The 22841-nt window shown below is 40.8% G+C and overlaps 1 protein-coding gene across 1 annotated transcript; it reads left to right on the top strand.

The window, feature by feature from the left end:
- The first annotated feature begins 771 nt into the window (after positions 1 to 771).
- Positions 772 to 22194, top strand: PBLD (phenazine biosynthesis like protein domain containing). The gene is made up of 9 exons (XM_047071889.1): positions 772 to 855; positions 11256 to 11355; positions 11939 to 12037; positions 14752 to 14861; positions 14949 to 14978; positions 17462 to 17550; positions 17817 to 17995; positions 20906 to 20968; positions 22082 to 22194. Exons 1-9 carry the CDS (start codon positions 772 to 774, stop codon positions 22192 to 22194), a joined length of 867 nt encoding a protein of 288 aa, XP_046927845.1.
- The last annotated feature ends 647 nt before the right edge of the window (positions 22195 to 22841 follow it).

Raw genomic sequence — 22841 nt, 5'->3', positions numbered from 1 at the left:
AGCACCCAGAATGTTAACAGAATTTATCTCTAGGGAGTAGAAGTACAGATTTTTTACCCCTGCTTTTCTGTATTTTATAGATTTTCAGTAAAGAGAAAGTATTATTCTTATAATGAAAAGCTTTATTTTAATAAATATGTCACATGAGCTCAAAAAAGTCTCCATGTGAAAAAAAAGTCTCCACGTACAGGTTTACAAAATAACACAAAATTAATTAAAGCTTGAGACTCCTTTACTATGTTAAATCCAAAAAAACCCAAAAACTAAAAAACCAAAAACAACAACAACGTTATTGTTGATTTGCATGATTATGGGTCACTCTTTAACTTTCCAAGTTTTTTATAATGAGGATACTTTTTACAATTGGAAAAAAAGCACTATTTTAAAAGGCTTGTGATTCATTGGGAGACTATAAGCAACATATATGCCCCTTGGACATGTCATGTACTTCATTAAAAATATAACCTAAGCTAGTTTGGCTACTCTAACAAAGAATATGATTATGTTCTTAAGTATACGTACAGTATAAACATCAATACAAAATTTGAAAATAAAATATTCTATTTATCCAGTATTTGAAAACAAATTTAATTTAGAGACTTAAAAATACTAGGGGATCACCTATCTTTAGGTGTATTAGAGAAATTGTTGACTTTGTACCTGGGAATTAATTATTGGTTGCTTCTGTACTCCAAGTAAAACATTAACTTCCTGATTTTTTGCAACAACAAGAAATAAAGCAGGCTACTGGCAATTTGGAGAGCAAGGAAAATGAAGCTCCCTATTTTCACAGTAGATGCATTTACAGCAAAAGCATTTCACGGGAATCCTGCTGCTGTTTGTCTTCTGGAAAATGTAAGTACTTGGTTTTGAAGTGCGGTGCTTAAAATTCTAGATTCCCGTAGAACCAAATATTTCTTAAAAACAACAACAACAATCAGACCCACCTGTTTGTCTTTGGTTTGTGTTCTTTGTCAAATGATATCAGCAATGTTTATGTCTGCAAGTTGATTTTGACCAAATTATATGATGAGAATGCTTACACCCAGATGCTTTAAGTCTAGAAAAATAAAGACTTACGTAAGGAAGAACTAGAACCTATTAAAAAAAAAAAAAAAAGATATAGAGCTCATTTTTAGCCATCAGGTTTTCATTTAGTGAGCACCAAATGTGAAAGCGAATGAAATTAGATGAGTTTTATGTGACCAGACATGGATGATATTATATTTAACATAAAAGATTTTAGCTGGATATCTTTAACCTTAGCTATAGTTCAGACAATTAGAAATTCTTTTCAGGACCAAGTAAATGAAACATTTTGCAAGGAATTAAGTAATTAAGTGATAATTAAGCTCTAATGTAGGGAGAACATTTTTTCTTGAAAGTCTCATTTAAAAAAAAAGTTTATTCATTTTTGGTATTCATTTTTGAGAGAGAGTGGGGGGAGGGGCAGAAAGAGGGGGCGGGGCAGAGAGGGGGTGGGGGGGACTGAGGATCCAAAGCAGGCTCTGCCCTGAGAGCAGAGAGCCCCATACAGGGCTCAAATCCATGAACTGGGAGATCATGACCTGAGTCAAAGTTGGATGCTTAACCGACTGAGCCACCCAGGTGCCCCCTAAAAGTCTCATTTTAAAAATGGTTTTTGGTTAGGATGAGTATTAACAGAATAGTTAAATATTCACTGACCTTCAGTGCTTTGTGTTGGTACCTGGGTATTAGGAAACAAGCCAAGGAGCCCTTCCACTCAGAGCAGTTAGTGCAAGAGCAGATTGTCTGAGAATTACTTCGAAAACACAGTAAGCATTTGATGATCTTAAATAAGTTTTACTAACCTGGGCCAAGTGTGTGTTGGAGACTTTAAGTGCAATGAATGTCAAATTTTATATTAAAATCACCCAAGGAGCTTTAAAATTCCTATGCTCACGTGCATCCCAGAATCTCTAGGGGTGGAACCCAGGCAGCACTGTTTTTTAAAGTTTCCCCAAGTGATTCTATTGTGCTCTCAAGATGAAGAATGGCTGGGGTTTTACTGAGATGGGTGAATGCTGTTGATTGAGTTCTTGGTACACTTGGTACCCTTTCTCCCTCAAGCAGAGCAGCAAAATGGTGATGAAAAGTCCTCATCTTGTCCTTAAGGATACATTCATTATGCAACCTTGCAGCTGGCATCTTCCAACCATAAAATGCAGGAAGTAATTAAGTTAATAGGCTTTACCAAGTAACACAAGAGCTTGGGAGGATTATTGAGAGAATGATTAACAACCAGATTCTAAATTGTGAACTTTCTTTAGAAATAATCTGGCAAACAGCTTCATGTCAAGGAATTGTGGAAATGAATGAAATTGCTTAAGAGACTTAATGTATTTGTCGCATGTCCTCATGTAATCTCCTCGAAGAGTTCTGAAAATAGTTTCTAGTGATTTATATACTCAATTTTCACCAAATGACAAGAATTAGCAATATTCTTCAATTTATTCCTTTTACTTCCAGTACATGCACTACACACCGGAGCCTTTTTCTCGCTCTTCAATTATATTTTACATGTTTTTTATATATTTGGAAAAACCAGGACATAAAAATTTAAGCAGAGAACTTAGCATAGTTCAAAGCAATATGCTTCAGTAAGAATGGAAGAAAGAAAAAGAAAATGAGGAAGCCCACGATTCAGGGATGCTCTCCCAATTCATTTCCGGGCTTTGGACCTGTGGGACCAGGCTAATTTGGTGGCCTGTCAGAGACAACTGAATAGATACCTAAAGAATAGTTTGCTAGTTTCCTATTCTGTGGTCTGGGGAATCCTGTTCTCTTAGAGGCTAACTTGGCACTTTTCTCAATTCATGAGCAATAAAAATTAGAGTGGAAGTATAAACTGTGGTTTATGCCCTTGGATTCTTTTACCCATGGTTGGACACAGTGGACACCTGAAACACCTAGAGAGAACACAAATAAACTTAGGAAAATATCAGAGACAAATAACTGTTAAACCTTGTAATGTTTCCCATAGTTTGGTCAGTGTTTAGCCTGTCATTACTGTATTCTACAAATATTTGTCCATATCTACCACGAGCCAGGCTTTGGGGTAGGGATAGGAGGTACAAAGTTGAGTAAGTTTGCCTGCCCTTGAGGTGCTCAAAGTCTAGTGGGAAAAACAGACACGTAAACCTGATCATTATTCAATAGTTACCACAAAGGCTAAAAGATCTACAAGAGGGACTCAGAGAACAGAACAATGTTGGATTTTTCAGAAGGGAAACTACTTCAGATTTTAAGTGAAGGGCTTCAAAGGGATGTTCTTTTTTGTTTTGTTTTGTTTAAAATTATTTAAAAATTTGACCGAGATGAGACTAATCGCAAAAAACTTGGTGGGCAGACTAAAGACAAAGTAATTGCTCTTTGAGCTGTTTCAATACTTGATAAAAGACTTCTGGAAGGAAAGCAAAAAAAAAAAAAAAAAAAAAAAAAAATTCTGGCTAACAACATTCCAAGAGCTTCTAGAATATTGTAAAGTTTCTTTTGTTTTCCTTTCTAGACAAGTCCATATAAAGAATTTTCACGCGAGTAACTTTTAATGCTGTACATTAGCTGAAAATAAAACTGATTAAGGGCTAAATGGAATATGGAACAGATAATTGAAAAAAATATTTAAAACCTTAAAAACTTGATGGTGTCCTCAAATGCTGGACAATCAATTTGACAATAAAGATCATGTACAGGTATAAAAATGTATAGAAACAATATTTTAAAAAATGAAACAGATATTTTACTTTGATAGCTGTGTAACAACTACAGGAATTCATGACCAAAAACTTGAATGGGTCAGAGGGCTATGGTAGAGATAAGGGGTGATATGCTGTTTATTCTTTTGTAAAACAGTGTTAATTAATGAAAATAACATATCAACAGGGGTAGGGAGCCTATAATTATTCTCCTTTATATTCTAACAAAGCCTCAAGTTGTTTTGTTGTTGTTGTTGTTGTTTTTGTTGTTGTACATAGGTGTTGTTTGTGGGTGTATGTTTAGGGTGGGGTTTCTCAACAGTGGCAGAACTGGGTAGTTCTTTGTAGGGTGAGGTTGTCATCTGCAGTGTTGGCCGTATCCTTGGCTTCTACCCACTAGATGATAGCAGTCTTCCCTTTTCCCTATCATGACAATAAAAAGTTGCCCCCAGTTGAAAACTACTGTTTCAGAGGATCTTTTAAACAGTCGTTTAATATTTGTTTTGTTTGTTTTAAAAGTTTTTATTTATTTATTTTTTTTAGTATTCTCTATACCCAACATGGGGTTTGAACTCATGACCCCGAGATCAAGAGTCGCACATTCTTCCATTTGAGCCAGGCACCCCTAAACAGTGGTTTATTCTTGAGTTTTCCTGTTAAAATTATCTATAAAAACAGCTTTGTTGTGTGCCTAGAATATACATTTATTCCAATTCAGCTGGCATCTCCTGGCCACGTACCATGTGCTGGACACTATGCCACAATCAATATAATATTCACATATATACATATGTGTGTGTGTGTGTATTCTTTTAAACACTAACCCAAACATTTCCAGGGACAGTAAGGAGGATTGGCTTTGCACGTTTAAAGAGGAATGCTACATTGTAGTTCCTAAACAACTCGCTGTTCCAGTTTTCCTGGTTAAATTTAGAGGGTAACGAAGGCTTCTTTACAGCTTGGTGTGTTATGTATTTAAGGAAAAACAAGTATACAGCAATACTGTGTTCAGTTCAGTTTGTGCTTTAACTCATGTGGGGAAGCTTATGACGCAGTGGCCATTTCCAAATCTGGTGCCCTTCCTTAGAGGATCACTGGCTCTGTGTGCCTCTACTGGGTCAGAGGCTCCTAGGGTTTCTCAGGAATTCCAAAGTCATCTCATTTTTATGGCCAGAAAAGGGATGAAGAGTGCAGAGAAGATTTTTCTAGGCCATTGAAAGGTTTTCTGTTGCCCAGTATTTGAGGGAAGAGAGAAATGCAAGGGAGGAGACGCTGATGTGGGAATTTCTACATCACTCTCTTCTAGCACATAACCCTCAGCTTTGGGAGCAATGACTTCAGGCAGGTTCAGCCAGATACTGTGCTAAATTGCTTTTTATATGTTATCTCATTTTATGCTTACATCTACTCTAAGAGTAGGTCTTATTATCCCATTTTACAAATGCGAAGACAGAGGCAGAGGAAGGTTAAGTAATTACCTAAGTGGCTGACTTCAGGATCCCCACCCCAGGTCTGCCTGACTGCACGGCCCATGCTTTTAACCCATCATAGTCACCACCACAGTAGATATGTTCTCCTACGGCACCCCTTACTTCCCAGTTGGTAGCATGCATCACTCTTGAAATTCATTTAATGCCTGTCTTCCTCACTAGACTGCACATTCTATGAAATCTTAATCTATTCTAACTTGTTCTATTACACATGGCCTAGCACATGTCAGGCACTAAATAGCTATTGAGTGAAAGTAAATCTATTAATTAATTAAATTATGGCAAAAAATCTCTAAGAGTTCTAGCTAACAACTACTGATCTTTTATTCTCATTGGTGAGGTGGGGTGGGCGGGGTATGCAAGGTGAGTATGAGCTTTGGGTTCTATGATGGAGCTGGAAGGACTAGGCACCCATAAGAACCATCAGGAACAACCAAAGATGGCCTACAGTTTGAGTGCTGCATTGTGTGGACATAACTTCAAAATATGAAATACAAGTGCCTCATAAGGAACCTCCTGTTTCTTCCTGGATGATATAGAACTTTCCATATCCAAGTGTGTTTCCTTTGTTGGGATCCATCTACAGCAGAGGGACAAATGAACTGGGAACGATAGCAGGACTATCATGTTTTGACTGTCATGTTTCTAAGCTGCCACAAGATGGGAGTATTTTAAAACTTTGCTCTGATTTTCTGATCATAAATGTTTGTGGGCCAAATGGTGAGGATACCTTAGTGTCCCAATGCAGTACACTGGAACTCAGAAAAACAACCATGCCTCTGTTTTTGCTGTTGGAAATTTGACTCATGAGATTGCCAAAGGGAAATGGATATTAGAGGAAGAGAATTAACAGTTGTTGGTGTGTAACCTTGATGTGCTGCATTTGAAAATAAACAACTTTAGGGTAAAATGAAAAAAATTATTAGAACAAAAATTCAGTTTTTTGAATGAATGCAGTCTCTTCTAAAGCTCTCAAAGTTGAAACAACATTAGCCCTCTCACGATTCACCATTACCTTGGCCTTTGGTTCCAGTGTAGAAATTCAGCTGCCTGAATTTGAGAGCTGCTACTATCAAACTTTCTACAGTGTCTCTGGTCCTGCAGACAAATAACAAGTGCATTTTAAGTGTCCAGGGACAGAAATTAGAGCCACAGAAATTCAAATTGCAATTGGTGCAATACATCGAGGTAGAGAGGACTAAAGAGCTGACTGACAGTCATGAAGTGTGTGTTCTAGCTGATGTGCAAACAAGCCCATTTGCAAAGAAATCTATTACCAATAGATGGTGAGCTTGGCTACAATGTGGGATGCTTTAATGAATTTTGAGACTCTTGTTGTAAAGGTAGAGGGAAGAAGTAGACAAAGAAAGGAAGGATGAGGATAAGGAGTTTGGCCAGATCAGATAGAGGAAGGATTGGCAGGCACCACAGGTTCCTGCAGCCGCAGAGGCAAATCTGGAAAGACCAGCACAGGCTTTTCTTTATTACGCCTTCAATCACCACTGAGGTCTGTACTAAGGAATTAGTTGGCTCCCAGTTTCTCTACGGTGTTGTATGCACAGACATGTGGGCCAGTTTCCACACAGAACATTCAGTGGGCTGCAAGAAGTGCTCCTTTTTTAAAAAAAATTTTTTTTTTCAACGTTTATTTATTTTTGGGACAGAGAGAGACAGAGCATGAATGGGGGAGGGGCAGAGAGAGAGGGAGACACAGAATCGGAAACAGGCTCCAGGCTCCGAGCCATCAGCCCAGAGCCTGACGCGGGGCTCGAACTCACGGACCGTGAGATCGTGACCTGGCTGAAGTCGGAGGCTTAACCGACTGCGCCACCCAGGCGCCCCTAAAAAAAAATTTTTAATGTTTACTTATTTTGAGAGAGAGAGTGCAAGTAGGGGAGGGGCGGAGGAGGGGGGTGGTGGGGCACAGAATCCGAAGCAGGCTCCAGGCTCTGAGCTGTCAGCACAGAGCCTGACAGGGCTCAAACCCATGAACCGTGAGATCATGACCTGAGCTGAAGTCAGATGCTTAACGTGCTGAACCACCCAGGTGCCCCTGCGAGGAGTGCTTCTTAACATTGTTGCCTTGTTGGCTGGGATGCCCAGCAGACCCACCCCCCCACTCAGGTGGGACTACTTACTCTCTGGGCTCACAGGTGTGACAGGTGTTCATGCCATTTCATTACTATCATCCTAATTCTCCTTGTCTCGGCTCACAGAATCCTAGAGTGTCAAGGAGTTAACAAGAACAGAAGTGAGTCAAGTGAGTTGCCCAAGAAGCATCCCCAGTATAAAGCTCTTTGCACAAACTTTCCTGTCCAACTCACCAAAATTTGTCCTTTTCCTAAGTCTACCTCATAGCTTCATCTTTAAAGTCCTAGAGTATTGGGGTACCTGGGTGGCTCAATCACTTAAGCGTCTGACTTCAGCTCAGGTCATGATCTCACTGTTTGTGAGTTTGATCCCCGCATCCAGCTGTGTGCCTGGAGCCTGCTTCAGATTCTGTGTCTCCCTCTCTCTCTGCCTCTTCCCAGCTCATGCTCTGTCTCTCAAAAATGAACAAACATTTAAAAAAATTTTTTAAAAAGTCCTAGAGTATTTATTGTCAAAATCTATGTGTCTCAATTATATACTCTCTGGTGTTGCTCATTGTTGCTGCGTCTGTCTTGATTCCCTGCAAGATGCTAACCCCATTGAACATGGGTCCATATCTTATACACCAGGGTTTCTCAAACTTTAATGTGCACACGGATCACTTAGAGATCTAGTAAAAAAAAAAAAAAAAAATGGAGATTCCAGGGGCACCTGGCTGGCTCAGTTGGTAGAGCATGTGACTCTTGATCTCAGGGTCATGAGTTTGAGCTCCATGTTGGGTGTAGAGATTACTTAGAAATGAAAATCTTTTTTTTTAATATTTATTTTTGAGAGAGAGAGAGAGAGCAGGGGAGGGCCAGAGACAGAGGGAGAGAGAGAATCCCAAGCAGGATCTGTGCTATCAGTGCAGAGCCCAACACAGGGCTCGAACTCACAAACTGGGAGATCATGACCTGAAATGAAATCTAGAGTCAGACACTTACGAACTGAGCCACCCAGGCACCCCCAAAATAAAAATCTTTAAAAATATGAGGACTCTGATTCAGAAGGTCTGGGGTGGGGCCTGAGACTCTGCATTTCTAACAAATTTCTTCAGTAGTGGTGCTGATGCTGCTGGCCTAGCACAGCACTTGGTAATTGACTGCTGTCTTCCCTGAGAAATGTTGCAAGAATCCATCTTATCTGATAGACATTGTTTTTCCTGTTTGCAGTGTGTTAAAGGGATAACAATAGTTTGTCTTTGTTATGGAGAGGAAGAGAAGTGTGGCTGGTTAAAGCACGGGCTTTGAGCCACTCAAAATAAAAGCTAACATTTATCAAGTACTTACTATGTGTTGGGCACTGTGATGAGCACTTTATGTGCATTATTCGATTTAATCTTTTGAAAGGAAAATGTTAACTAAAACACAAAACCATTGTGTTATGTTTGGGTTTTCGGGCAATAAATACCAATTTTTTTTTAAAGTTTATTTCTTTTGAGAAAGAGAAAGAGGGAGAGAGAGAGTGAGAGGGGGAAGGGCAGAAAGAGAGAGAGAGAATTCTAAGCAGGCTCCACCCTGTTAGTGTAGAATCTGATGTGGGACTTGAAGTCACGAACCACGAAATCATGACCTGAGCTGAAACCAAGAGCCAGGTGTTTAGCTGACTGAGCCACCCAGGCATCCCAATAAATATCAGTTTCTTAAGTAATTTCTCTTTCTATAGGACTACAGAGCATCTATAGGTTTTGAATATGGTGTTCCTTTAAGAAAAGCTTAGTAAGTCCACTAGGATTTTTATATTAGCTGATAGTTTAAAAAATAACCACTATTTTGTGCCTTATATGAGTGTGTGGAAAGTGTTTCCAAAGAATGTGCATCAACTAAAAGAGAATGGGTGTTTAATTTACATAAGTCAGATAAGTGAATTATGAATTTATTAGTATAAAGTTGTAAATCTTATTTCTGGGTTTCAGGGGCTCAGGAATTGTTATGCCCAGAATTCGTGATCCCCAAAGACCACTACGGAGCCGAGTCCCCTCCGATGCAAAAGCAAAGAGCCTTTATTCGAGCTAGCTCGAGCTCAATCCCCTACCTGCACCGACGCAGCCGCAGCGGTGAGAAACCAGGGAGAGAGAGCGAGTTTCAAAAGGACAAAGGTTTTATTGGGGCCTAGGGGCAGTTGGTGAGGTAATGGCTATGGCCTCAGCCGATTGGCTGGGGCAGGGTCCTGGGGAAGGGTCTGAGTCCTGTTAGGCAGGTGAGGGGGGGGGTTACTCAAGGGGAGGAGGTGTGGTCAAGGTGAAGGACACAGAACAAGATGGAGTCGGCCGGCGTAGGCCCGCCCTTTCAGAATAGTACATTTGGCCAAAGCAAAAATACATTTGTCTTGAGACTTCTTTAGAATTTAAATCTAACTAGTGAGCATTTGTTGATTAAAAAGTTGATTTTCATTCTCTAAAGGAAAACGCATATTTCTGACCCATTTTTTTTCTTAAGAGGAATGTGTGTGTGTGTGTGTGTGTGTGTGTGTGTGTGTGTATTTTATGTGTCTCTACAGTAACTCTTTCACTTAAGTACTGTTGTCTATTTTAAAGTTTGTCTATTTATTTTGAGAGAGAGAGCAAAAGAGAGCACACACGAGCTTGATCAGGGGAGGGGCAGAGAGAGAGAGAGAGAGAATCCCAAGCAGCCTCTGTGTTGTCAGCACAGAGTCCAATGCGGTGCTCGATCCCGCAAACCCGAACCATGAGATCATGACCTGAGCTGAAATCAAGAGTTGGACGTTCAACCAACTGAGCCACCCAGGTGCTCCTGTTCTCCTCATTTTTAAAGGTGTGGAAACTGAGGCTCCATGAGATAAGTGACTTGCCCACTCTTGCACCGCTACTAGGACCTGACCCAGGATACAAATTCACATTATTTTTTTAACCATTTTCTGAAAAATTAAAAACTTACAGAAAAGTATGAGAATGGTACAATGAATATCCATATACCCTTCCTCTAGATTCACTAGTTGTTACCACTTACAAAGTCCACACTCTTAACCACTCTACCATTTATTAGGCATATTATGACCTTAGGATATTACATAACCTCTCTGTATTTGATTTCGTTATATACAAGTAGATAAAAATATCTATACTGAGGGTTTTAGAAATGAAGATAAAGTGGGGTGCCTGGCTGGCTCAGTCAGTACAGCATGTGACTATTGATATCAGAGTCATGAGTTCGAGCTCCAAGTTGGGCATAGAGGTCACATAAAAAACAAAATAAAAATGAGGATGAAGTGAATAATGTATTCTTTCAGCAAATGTTTACTGAGCTCCTACCATTCTGGGATGAATACAGAACATTGTTCTAAGCCAGGACAAAGTAAGGTAGCACATTGTATGCCCTCATAATATCCCTTCATAATATCCCCTCAGATGGTGGGAGACAGCGAAGGGATACACTGGGTAAATTCAGGTGGCCTAAGCACTGGGAGGAGACAAAGCCTTTAGACAGTGGTCTGGAAGGCTTCCCTAAGGAGGTGAGCTCTGGCCTGAGGCCTGACTTATAAAAGGAAATGCATGTATAAATGGGGGCAGAATGGGCCAGCCTACCCAGAGTGCATGCTGAACATCTTTTTATTCAACAAGAAAGGAAGATTGTGAAGTTTCTCTTTGTGGAGATTGTTTAGAAGAGAGCATAGGCTCTCAGACAGATTAGATAATAGTCTGATGAAAGATAGGCTAGGCCAGTAGGTTTTCCAGAGTCTGTTCCAGCTCCGAGCATCTACAACCTATGAAGGGTGCTACAAGCATAGATTTCTGAGAAACAACCTTTGTAAAAGTATCTGGACTTCCTTGGCAATTATTTCCTGTGAAGCACGTAACTTCTAATATTAATAAGCTATATTATTAACTAATGGCAGTTGCTGTCCAAGGAAGTCTGATTTGTTTTTCTGGAATCTCAATAAACTTTTGTTTCTAATTTAGAAATTGGATGAAGACATGCATCAAAAAATTGCAAGAGAAATGAACCTCTCTGAAACTGCTTTTATCCGAAAACTGCACCCAACTGACAACTTTACACAAAGTAAATATGCTTTTTTTTTTTAATTTTTTTTAACGTTTATTTATTTTTGAGACAGAGAGAGACAGAGCATGAACGGGGGAGGGGCAGAGAGAGAGGGAGACACAGAATCGGAAACAGGCTCCAGGCTCTGAGCCATCAGCCCAGAGCCTGACACGAGGCTCGAACTCATGGACCGCGAGATCGTGACCTGAGCTGAAGTCGGACGCCCAAACGACTGAGCCACCCAGGTGCCCCTATGCTTTTTTTTTAAAAGCCATTCTTGAATGATACCAGAAGCTGCTTTTCCAGTGGGGAATGATATTTAAGAGAGATGCCTATTTACTATTTGCATGCAGATAGGAGAAGAGCAGGGGGAGATTCTGATTTAGTTTTCAGTTCATCTCAGGGAGCAGGTGTTGGGTGATTTGAACGTTTCAGCTCCAGATCAGCACTGGGGAGCCTGACGATGCTGGCCTCCTTCATTCCTCCTTTCAGGTATTAATCATGCTAGGGAAATATCTAGAAAAGAGTAAGAAAATAAAAAATTTGTGACCCACTTGTATGGGAATGATCTCATTTCTCTTTGGTTTTTCTTCCTCTGAAGGTTCCTGCTTTGGATTAAGGTGGTTTACGCCGGCAACTGAGGTTCCTCTCTGTGGCCATGCTACCCTGGCTTCCGCAGCTGTGCTGTTTTACAAAATAAGTAATGTGATTTTCTTTTATGAACCCATCATTTAGCAAATAGCCAATATTTAAAAAAATTCTCACAAAGTCTTTGTGATGAATCAAAGATACTGGTATAAAGACATCACAGAATCTATTTCATGCAATTCGGTACACCGAAACAAAAACAGCCCCCGAGACTTTGGCCTTCCTGAATATGTGCCAGGCATGTTGGAAAGCCATGGTCAGTGTTCTCTAGAATGCCATTTTATTTTGAAGAGGAGTTCTCTGGTCTCTGACCAACACAGCGGGTGAGCTTGTGAGACACAACAGGCATCTCACATGATGTGATATCTGGGAACCATAAGGCACTTTTTGCTCTGAATATGTCCCCACCCACATTGAAATTCATTTTGCAAGAGCAGCAGCTGCTGCTGCTGCTTCTTTCTTCTTCTTCTTTTTCTTTCTTTCTTTCTTTCTTTCTTTCTTTCTTTCTTTCTTTCTTTCTTTCTTTCCTTTTTCTTTCTCCTTCTCCTCCTCCTCCTTCTTCTGTAAACTGTACACCCAATGTGGGGCTTGAACTCAGGACCCCAAGATCAAGAGTCACATACTCTACAGACTGTGCCAGCCAAACGCCCATCACAAGAGATTCTTTACTCTGAAGATTCGTGAGCCCTGACTATACACATTTACCTTTTGAAGAGATGATGCAGGACCTCAATCCTACCAGTTTTCATCCTAGCTACATTTAGTGTAATAAAGGTCAGGGCTTTGTGGGAATGGGGTAGGGGAGAGATGCCTAGAAATGCCCTAAAAGTGGAGATGGAAGTAGCCATGAATAGGTGTAGACAACAAACAGGAAGTTAAACAAGGAAATACACAGGACGATATGACAGAGGGTAACTGTAGTGAGTGCAGAGTTGGAAAAGGAGGTTCTCTGGGGAGTTACTTAGATGGAGGTGGTAGGGAAGGTGTTACAGGGTGAGTTTCCCCAAGAAGTGGACTCTGAGACATATTGCATGCCGGAAGAACTGCGGGCAGTATTCTTGGGATCAATGTTTGTAGGGGAGTAAAGAAAGTGGAATACAAGAGCGAGAAGGTGAACTGCAAAGTGGTAGCAACAAAGAAAGGCCTAGGCCAAATCCACAGGGAGGTCTAAAGCTGCCAAGGTTCTTTAAGTAGTATAGTTCTAAATAGAAGCAAAAGTTTAGGCCTTTGTACCTTCCATTGACCAGCCTCCAATGCCCAGAAAAGCAGCATGACCTTGGGTAAAATAGCTCTACTCACCCAAGGGCAATTCACAGAGTGGGACTCAGCTGAGAGCTGTCGGTCACCAACACCTTCCACAACCCGGTTGGGGTTGGGTGAAGGGGGAGAAAATCAAGCCTTCAGGCTGTACCTGAGAGCAGATGCCTCCTTAAATTTGTTCCTCTGTATTTCCTTGCCTCACCTAGTCCTTGCCTTGAGAGGGGAAGGTTGAGTGAGATTTTGGACAACGGCATGCACTAGAGAAGGGACCTTCAGGCTGAAGAATATGAAGCCATCTGTGCAAAGAGCTAGACTGTGAGAAGGAGTCAGAGGTAGCAGCAAATGCAAAGCCCTTGAGATGCAGCCTATATACTAGGAGTGGCTGGAGCTTCTTGGGGGTGACTGGCAGGAGATAACATTGAGAGTCAGGTCAAGGCTCCTCTACAATGTAATCCATTATATGTCTTAAAAAGACAATTTTGGTTTCTGTGGATAGGGGACAATGAAGGCAGGAAAGTATCCTGAAATATTGTTTAGGAACTCAGTCTTGAAAAGTAGATTTTACTGAAGTTGGATTGAGTGTCTTTTGAAACCCCACATTGGTTGAAGTGAGGCAGAGACTTGGAATAATAACCTTCAGATCCCCCACAGGGTGGTCTTAAGGTTGTATAAGTTATGAAAAGGTGCTTTGTAAATAATAATGTATTCCACCAATTATAATAAGAAAAATTAAACTTTGGGTTTTAGAGTATAAATTTTATATTCAGTGAAAGTTAATTGACAATGCCAAATTTCCTTACCTTTTAGATATGGTTAAGTTTCACAGAAATATTAAGGGGGAGGAAAGAATTAGGTCATAAATCTTTGTTTTCACTAAAAATGTTACCCACAATGAGGTCAGATAAGTGGCCCAAGTTGTATCAGTAACATGAAGGCTCAATCTTCAAATGATAATTTTATGTATAGCTTGGTTTATTTAGGGTAAGCTTGATTTGTTCCTTTAGACTGTTGTTCATAATTTGTATATTCTATTTGTCATCCCTTTGGCATATCTTAGACTAGTATTATTTGTAACTCTATAGTGTATATTTAAAAATCTGCATTAGAAAACACTATTGCATCCCTATGAGGTAGGTTTAATTTTTACCCCATTTTATTGATGAGGAAATGGAGGCTTAAGGAGGTTAAATAGTTTGCTCAAAGGCACAGTTAGTAAGCTAAAAGAAGCTGGCATTTGAAGCCTTGCAGTGTGATGTCAAGTCCAATCAGTTATGTTCTCGGTTCTCAAGTGAGAATCCAGGGATGCCTTTCTCTACTCTGGACCACAGTAAGGCAAACTTGGACCCCTCCATATGGGAAAAGGCAGCACTGCCACAGAATCTAGGGAAACACAATAGTGATCAAAACAGATATGTAAATATATAACAAAGTTTATTTTCCTATTTCTTGATTTTCTCTCAAAATTCCTTTATAATTGACAAAAGTAAGACTCTTTTTTTTGGCCAGAAAATGTGAATAGCACTCTAACCTTTGTCACTCTGAGTGGGGAACTAACGGCCAGAAGAGCACAGGATGGTATCATCCTGGATCTGCCTCTTTATCCAACTCACCCCCAGGTAAGCTCTTTCTAATTATTGCCATGAACTGTATACAACTGACAGCTTGCCTGTTTTCCAATGGTCTTGTCTTTTCTCCTCATCTAGGACTTCCATGAAGTGGACGACTTGATAAAGGTTGGTGAAAGGAATTAAACTTAAGCTCATGTGATCTGGTCATTTGAACATCTGGTCTGATCTGTTGTTTGAACACAAAGGAACAGTAGCCTTTGACCCCCAAAGATAGGCCTTCTATCAGTATAAATGTTCCAGTCTAAGCTCGGATGAAGAGTGCACAGTGCATTTGAGGTGTGGATTTTAATACTGAATGTTATTTGGTGAGAAGGTTGAGCAATTTTCCCTGACCCTTCATTGTCAGTATTAGCTTCCATGAAGGTAAGGGGAGGACAGACTGCTGTGTGGTGGCTGAGAGAAAAAGGAATGGGAGCTGCCTGGCAGGGTGATCCTAATTTCTGTGGTGGAGAATGCGGCTGAGGTCAGGGAGCTGTGCTTTGATGGAGGAGGGCAGGAAAGTCTGGATAAATTGAGACAGAAGGCAAGATTCATAGTCTGCCTTCCTCTGGAGGTCTATATAGGGGTGGGTCTTAATAACAAGAAAAACAATGATAATAAACATTTTGGAGAGTCTCCCTGTGCAGTACCAGGTGCTAATAAGCATTTCACATGCAATATCTCCTGTAATTCTCACTGTTCCCCAGTGAAGTACGCACTATGGTCATCCTGTGGAGATGCCAGACGGGCAGAGCAGCTCTGGATGACCAGGTACTTAGTTTGTAGAGAAGGAAGGGACTGGTCAAGACCAGGACCAGAGGCTGCAGCGACAAAAAAAAAAAAATTCTGTAAAATGGCCTTTGTGGGTGCCTCTGGGGTGTTTCTCATTGACTTTTCAACTAAAGCATTTATAATCTGTTTAGTGTCTTATATTGTCTATGTTTTCAAAGAGTAGCAGTAAGGATTATAGATTCTGATTTTACACTCAGCCTCACCTGTGGCTCAGGTTTTGGAAGACAAGCCAAATTCAAAAATGAACTACTTTAAGCATGTTGTCAAGAAAGTGGAAAATATTCACAGCATAGACCTTGGTCATGGTAGAAAGAACTTAACCTGGTATCTTTATGCCTGAGGCTCAGCATTTGTAAAATGGGCATGATAAAGAGTTAGTTATAGTGAGTATTGTCATTTTATGTTCCTAGAAACTAACAATAGGATTCTCAGCTGAGAATTAGACTTTCAAATTGACGTAAGAATTCATGCAGAGGAGGGCTGAATAATCCTTCCGAGAAACTGAAAGTCCCCAAGAGCAGATGGGATCTGGCTGCAAGAGTTTCCATTTCTAGAGGGACGGACATTATTTAGCTGTGGAAACAGGGGCAGACAGTTGAGGCATCACCCAAAGTGGATGGAGTCTTGGTTTTGGGACCTGGAACATCTCAGCCCCTAGAGAAGATTGGAGGACCTGAAGCGACCTAATGATGGTCAGATCACTTCTGTGTAATTCTCATCTGCTCTGCCTACAGCCAGTGGTGGTGCCAAAGGGTGACTTGGAGAGGCTTTTCCCCCCTTATAATCTCAGCACTCCAAATCAACAACCAATCACACAAATAATGTTCTAGGATATGAGCAAGATTGTGTGCAGTCTTAGGTAGAGCGTGAATGAAAGTATCTTTAGTAAATGTTGCTATGTTACTGATCCACAGCACACAGTCTGAGTGAAAACAGTGCTTGCCAAACAGAGTAGTGTTAAGATGAGTGGTCTAGTCCCCACTTTTATTCAAACTGCTGGCCTTGAGTCCTTGCCATATAGAATCTCCTATTTGCTGATGCTGGGACTCCATGTATATTCTTTTTTTCTTCTTTCTTAAAAAAAGTTTTTTTTTTAACATTTTATTTTTTTGAGAGACCGAGAGAGACAGACTGCAAGCAGGGGAGAGGTAGAGAGAGAGGGAGACACAGAATCTGAAGCAGACCCCAGGCTCGGAGCTGTCAGCACAGAGCCTGATGCGGGGCTTGAGCCCACAAACGTGAGATCATGACCTGAGCCGAAGTCGGACACTCAACCAACTGAGCCACCCAGGGCGACCACATATATATTTCATTTAATCTTCACAACAATGTTAAGAGGTGGGCCTGAGGCCCCCGTTTCTACAGACAGTAGACAGTAGACAGATTCAGAGCTTTGACTCCAGGGCCCCTCAGATCTGGGTCAAGGTGTGTGTTTGTGTGTGTGTGTGTGTGTGTGTGTGTGTGTGTGTGTGTGTGTGTCCGTCCCTGTCCCTGGGCCTAAATCTTCCTCTTTATTTGTGAGGAAAATGCACACTTGAAAGAGTAGAGTGTGGAGGCACATAGTAATACTTGTGAATAATGCCTATCTTTGGCTCTCAGAGGGTAAGCTCAACCCCCTTAAAGGTCTCTGGTCTCCAGGAAACTAGCCTTCCTTGGGCAACACCTTGAGAGCTGAAACTGAACTAAAACTCTTGGGATTGGAGATGTTGGCTATGCCTGGCACACAGGAGATGCTCATGAGAGGTTTTTCCCCATACAGAAGATCAATGATTTGACCCAGGAGGCACTCCTGAGGAGTTTTTGGTCTGTCTCCACAGACTGCCATAGGTGATACACTGGTCCAGGACATCCGCTATTCTCCAGATACCCGAAAGCTCCTTGTCCGGCTCAGTGATACTTACAAGAGGTAAACAAAATTTTTGGCTTTGTCATCACTTTGGGGAGGGCTGAGAACCCATATTTATAGCTCTGGTTTTGTTTGACTGTGCTATGTCCAGTCAAACCATGATTTATGCAGTCAGAGAGTTTTGTTCCCAGGTAGCAAGATATTCAACTTGCTTTCCTCCCTGACTGCTGAGCTGTTTGCTCAAGCTGCACCTTATCTTGCTTTAGAGAGTCTGTGTAGTGGTCTGTGGGATGGGTTTGTCCTAATGGGTCCTATTTATGAACAAGGTCATTTTTGGAGAACCTGAAGGTGAACACACAGAATCTTCTGCAAGTGGAAAACACAGGAAAGGTGAAAGGACTCATTCTCACTCTTAAAGGAGAGCCTGGAGGGCAGAGCCAAGCATTTGACTTTTACTCCAGATATTTTGCACCGTGGGTTGGTGTGGCTGAAGACCCTGTAACAGGTACTTTTTGACTGGGTCCTGGGGATGGTTCAACAATGAAGGAGGAGGATAACAAATAGCTGTGTAAGTGCCCTTCACATGACTTTTCAGGTTGCTTGGGTTTTGAGCTGTTTCTGTTTCCTTATCTCCCCATCCCTTCACTGAAGTTTCATGTGACAACTACAGAATTAAGCAGGCAGTATAGCAGCCTTATGTCAGACAGTCTGAGTTTATATCCTAGTTTCCTAGCTGTTGACCTGGAGCAAATGACTTAACTTTTAAAAATTTCTGTTCCCTCCTCTATAAAATATGAGTATTACCTCATAGGGTTATATAAAGATAATGCATGGTAAGTGCTTAGCACAGTACCTGTCACATGATAAGTGCCCAATAACTATTAGCTATTTTAATAGTAACGATAAAACTGGCTCCCTGAACCAACACTTCCAGATCCGCCATTTGCAAAATTCAGGGGCTGATGTCCACTACAGTCCCAAAGCCTTTTGTTTCTTTTTCAATGACCAGCCTGCATGATCACTGACATCTAGATAAGATTTGGTTTTTGAAGGATAAACTCCTGGGTTGTAGGTGGGAAATAGGGACAGGAAGAGCTTTCCCAGACCTACCCCCAAAGTGGGTGGGATGGGTTTGGGGACAGGGTTATTCAAGATCTGCCAGCCGGAAGCAGAGGGATGAAATCGAAGATGGGCAAGGATGTGAAGCTTCCTCCTCTCATGCTCTTTGAGAAGAGTGGGCTGAGGAGAAAAAGAAGGGAATGCTTGATGGAGGAGGCTGGTGGATGGGATGGTGGCTGGGGCAGAAGGAGGCTGGGAAGGAACTTTGAGGCTCCTGCTCTGGTCAGAAGGCAGAGGCTGGAATGGTTTCAGGACTTTGACTTAGTTAGTCTCTGAGAAAACACGTGAAATTCAAAGCTAAGCAAAGCACTTTTAAGGACTCAGGAGAATGCCCAATGACATCCAAAAAGTACAGCTCAGCGCTCCCCCATGGAAAAGAAATTTTGTCTGCATTTACACACGCACAGCTGCTTCTAAAAGGTTTTAATTGGTACAGAGGGCAAGTGTTTTCCCCTGTAATAATGCTTTTCTAAAGTGGGAAGGTCTTTGGACATGATGACCAACCATCTCAGCTTGCTTGGGACTGAGGCATGTCTCAGCCTACAGGAACTTTGGTGATAAAACCAGGACAGTCTTGGGCAAACTGGGATGTTTGGTCATCCTAGGTGGATCCCTCATAACATCTGATAAGTTTTCCTGAAGAAAACCCATCCTTTTCTTCCCCCAGAGACTTTTCTGTCAGTTATTACTTTATTATTTTTTAAAGTTTATTTATTTTTGAGAGAGAGAGACAGAGCGCAAGCAGGGGAGGGGCAGAGAGAGAGGGAGACACAGAATCTGAGCTGCCAGCACAGAGCCCAACGTGGGGCTCAAACTCACAAACTGTGAGATCACGACCTGAGTTAAAGTTGGACGCTTAACTGACTGAGCCACCCAGGTGCCCCTGTCAGTTATTACTTTATATTTTTTTCCTTCATATTAATATCTATTCACTGATCTAAAACTAGGGTACATGGGGCGCCTGGGTGGCGCAGTCGGTTAAGCGTCCGACTTCAGCCAGGTCACGATCTCGCGGTCCGTGAGTTCGAGCCCCGCGTCGGGCTCTGGGCTGATGGCTCGGAGCCTGGAGCCTGTTTCCGATTCTGTGTCTGCCTCTCTCTCTGCCCCTCCCCCGTTCATGCTCTGTCTCTCTCTGTCCCAAAAATAAATAAATGTTGAAAAAAAAAATTAAAAAAAAAATAAAATAAAACTAGGGTACAATCCAGTGAAAAAAAATGTCTCACTAAAAGAAAGTTCTATTGGTACCAAAAGCCTGAAAAAGTTGGCTTGGTGGAAAATTTAACCTTTTGTCATAGTTCCCAGTTTTCTTTGCATGTTCATCCTAGGGGGAAGGAGATATTTTCCTTGAAAGATAGAGAAAGATTTATGTGAAGCCCTTGATCTTCCTACCATGTGCTGACAATGAACTGATAGGACAAAAATTAAAACCTGCAGTTTAATTCAAAAAGATATATGCACTTTGATGTTTATGGCAGCTATTTATAGCAACCCAAGTGTCCATCAATAGGTGAATGGATAAAGAAGATGTGATGCATGTATATGTGATATGTGTGATACACACACACACACACACACACACACACACACACACACGAATATTATGCAGCAATAAAAAAGAATGAGATTTTTTTCCATTTGCAACAACATGGATGGACATAGAGGTATTATGCTAAATGAAATAAATCAGGCAGAGAAAGATAAATACCATATTATTTCACTTATATGTGGAATAAGAGACAAAACAAATGAATAAACAAATAAAAAGCAGAATCAAACAGAGAACAAACTCATGGTTCCCAGGGGGAAGGAGTGGGGGATGGGTGAAATGGGTGAAAGGGAGTAGGATATACAGGTTTCTAGCTATGGAATGAGTAAGTCACAGGAATAAAAGGCAGAGCATAGGGAATATAGTCAATGATATTGTAATAGCATGTGGTGATGGACAGTAGCTACACTTGTGGTGAGTATACCATAACACATAGAGAGATTGAATCACTATCTTGTATACCTGAAACTAATATAACATTTTGTATCAATTATACTCAAATTAAAAAATTATAAAAATAACCCTGCAGTTTAATTCAGCCTTCATAAAGTGTAAAACATAAGAGATACATCATTTGGAGGAGCTTATCCATAAATTCTGTATCTTTGTTTCTATCTCCATTCATAATTCCACACTCAGCTGTGGCTAAGCCATCTAAGGTTTAGTCAAATTGGATAGTTGTTTGTAATTGCTTATAAATTTACCACAAAGTCACTCCTGTTTTTGTATCATAACTTCACTTCTTTTAAGGGTCTGCCCATGCCGTTCTCAGCAGCTACTGGTCTCAGCAACTGGGGAAGAAAGACATGCATGGTACGGCAGGTTTTTTTCCAATTTTTAAAACATTTGTGAACTTGAAGTTAGCATTCCTTCTTATATATACTATTTACTTGAAAATGTAATAAAATGTCATGGAAGTTTTTTTCATGAAAAACCCACATGAAAATGAAAGATTTTAAATTCCTTCACCCTGAATCCTCTACTCAGAACATCTTCCACCCCAAACATCTTCCACCTCTGTTCCTCCCAACACATAGACACACTTCTAATACAGTGAGTGTCCAATAAGCATTTGTTGGATAGAATCAACAAGCTATGTAACTTTGGCCCAATGAGGTTACTTAGTTGAGAGTGGATGATCACCAAAGTTCCATACTGCCATTGCTAGTCATAGGATTGAATCAAAAAAACTGCTTTTGAATTAAGTCCCCTAATGATTAATATATTGCTTGGGTGTAGAGAAAAATAGATTGCAGCCAAGGGAGGTTACACAGTTGCACTAATCAAAGTAGGAGCCTGACCCTATGGGATGGAGGTCTTACTTAGTGGGAGGGTTAGGCCTTAGTGGGAGGGTTAGGGTAGGGTAACTCTGATTTGGGGATGGCAGCTTGTGGTCTAGTTACTCCCCTACGCACTGAACTCCAGGAAGACTGAGGCTGTGCCTCTTGTTTGCCTGACGTGTGGTTGCTTGATAAGCACAATTAGTGAACAAACTCCCTCTGTCCTCTTTAGGCCCAGGAAGATGAGGCTCTCTCAGGACGGCCAAGATCACCCCTCTTTATCTTCTTAGACTTCTAGTCCATGCCTCTATCTTATCACATTTCCTTGTTTACTCCTGGATAGAAGCAGGGAGGAAGCTATAGGTGGAGTGTATAGGTGGAGTGGACATTACAGGAAGTGATAGAGGAAATGGCTCAGGAAGAAAAGATGTGGAGCTGTGTGTTTTGTGGATCAGTTGTGTTTGTGATTCCTCAGTGCTCAGGAGAACAGGGCAGGGCAGTACTCTGGACAGATGAAGGAATTTATTTTAAACTGAGCTGGGAAGATTCTAGAGCTTATAATAAGAGGTCTTTCATTATGTTATGTTAATTAAAAAGGGTGGAAACAAACAATATTAATTTGTGACTTGTATTATGTTTTCTTTAGCCTTTCAGTGTTCCTGCCGAGGAGGAGAACTGGAGATTTCACTGCGTCCTGATGGACGAGTTGACATTAGAGGTGGCACTGCTATTGTTTTAGAGGGCACTCTGACAGCCTAGAGGTGGTTGTGGTTCCATGCTGCTATTTTGAATGACTAAGTATTTTCTGTGTAAAAAGAAATGTGAGAGGATGCTTTTACCAAATTCACGCAGAAATTAATCCTCATGTTAGAAATAGAAAAATGAAGACATTTTAATGGAAATTTAATAATGCTTCCTGACTAATTAACTAATGGAGTTTCGGCTCCACCCATATTTGAAATGTAAGTAACCAGTAATGAAGACTAATGTCATCACCTTTGATTAAGACTACCAATCACAGAATGAGGAACAAATTTATGAGGAGTAAGATCAAACCATTTAAACTTAGATGTGAGTATCTGATAGAATATTTTGCAGACATTAAAAAGACCTAATAACTATGTGGAAATATAGAAAAATACCTCATGATATAGTGCTAAGAAAGGAAATTACAGCAGACTATAAAATGTTAGCAATGTTATGCTATGTCTATGAATAGTATGAATTTATATGGACGAATATGCGTCATGAAGATAAAAAGGCAAAAGCTGTTCATATATGTCAGAGGGTAAGATTAGGAGTCATTTTAATGCACCTACAAAATTACTCCCTTATTGGGACACACTCATGTTCAATAACTAAAAATCAGGACATAGAATAACCAAAAACCCCAGAAATTTCAAGAA

This window comes from Lynx rufus, unplaced genomic scaffold (assembly GCF_022079265.1).
Source record: "Lynx rufus isolate CCGP_SWC_20201006 ecotype Redwood Valley unplaced genomic scaffold, mLynRuf1.p SCAF_11, whole genome shotgun sequence".
Classification (NCBI taxonomy): Eukaryota; Metazoa; Chordata; class Mammalia; order Carnivora; family Felidae; genus Lynx; species Lynx rufus.
Note: the sequence above shows the minus strand (reverse complement) of the source record. Positions and strands in the feature narration are given on the sequence as shown.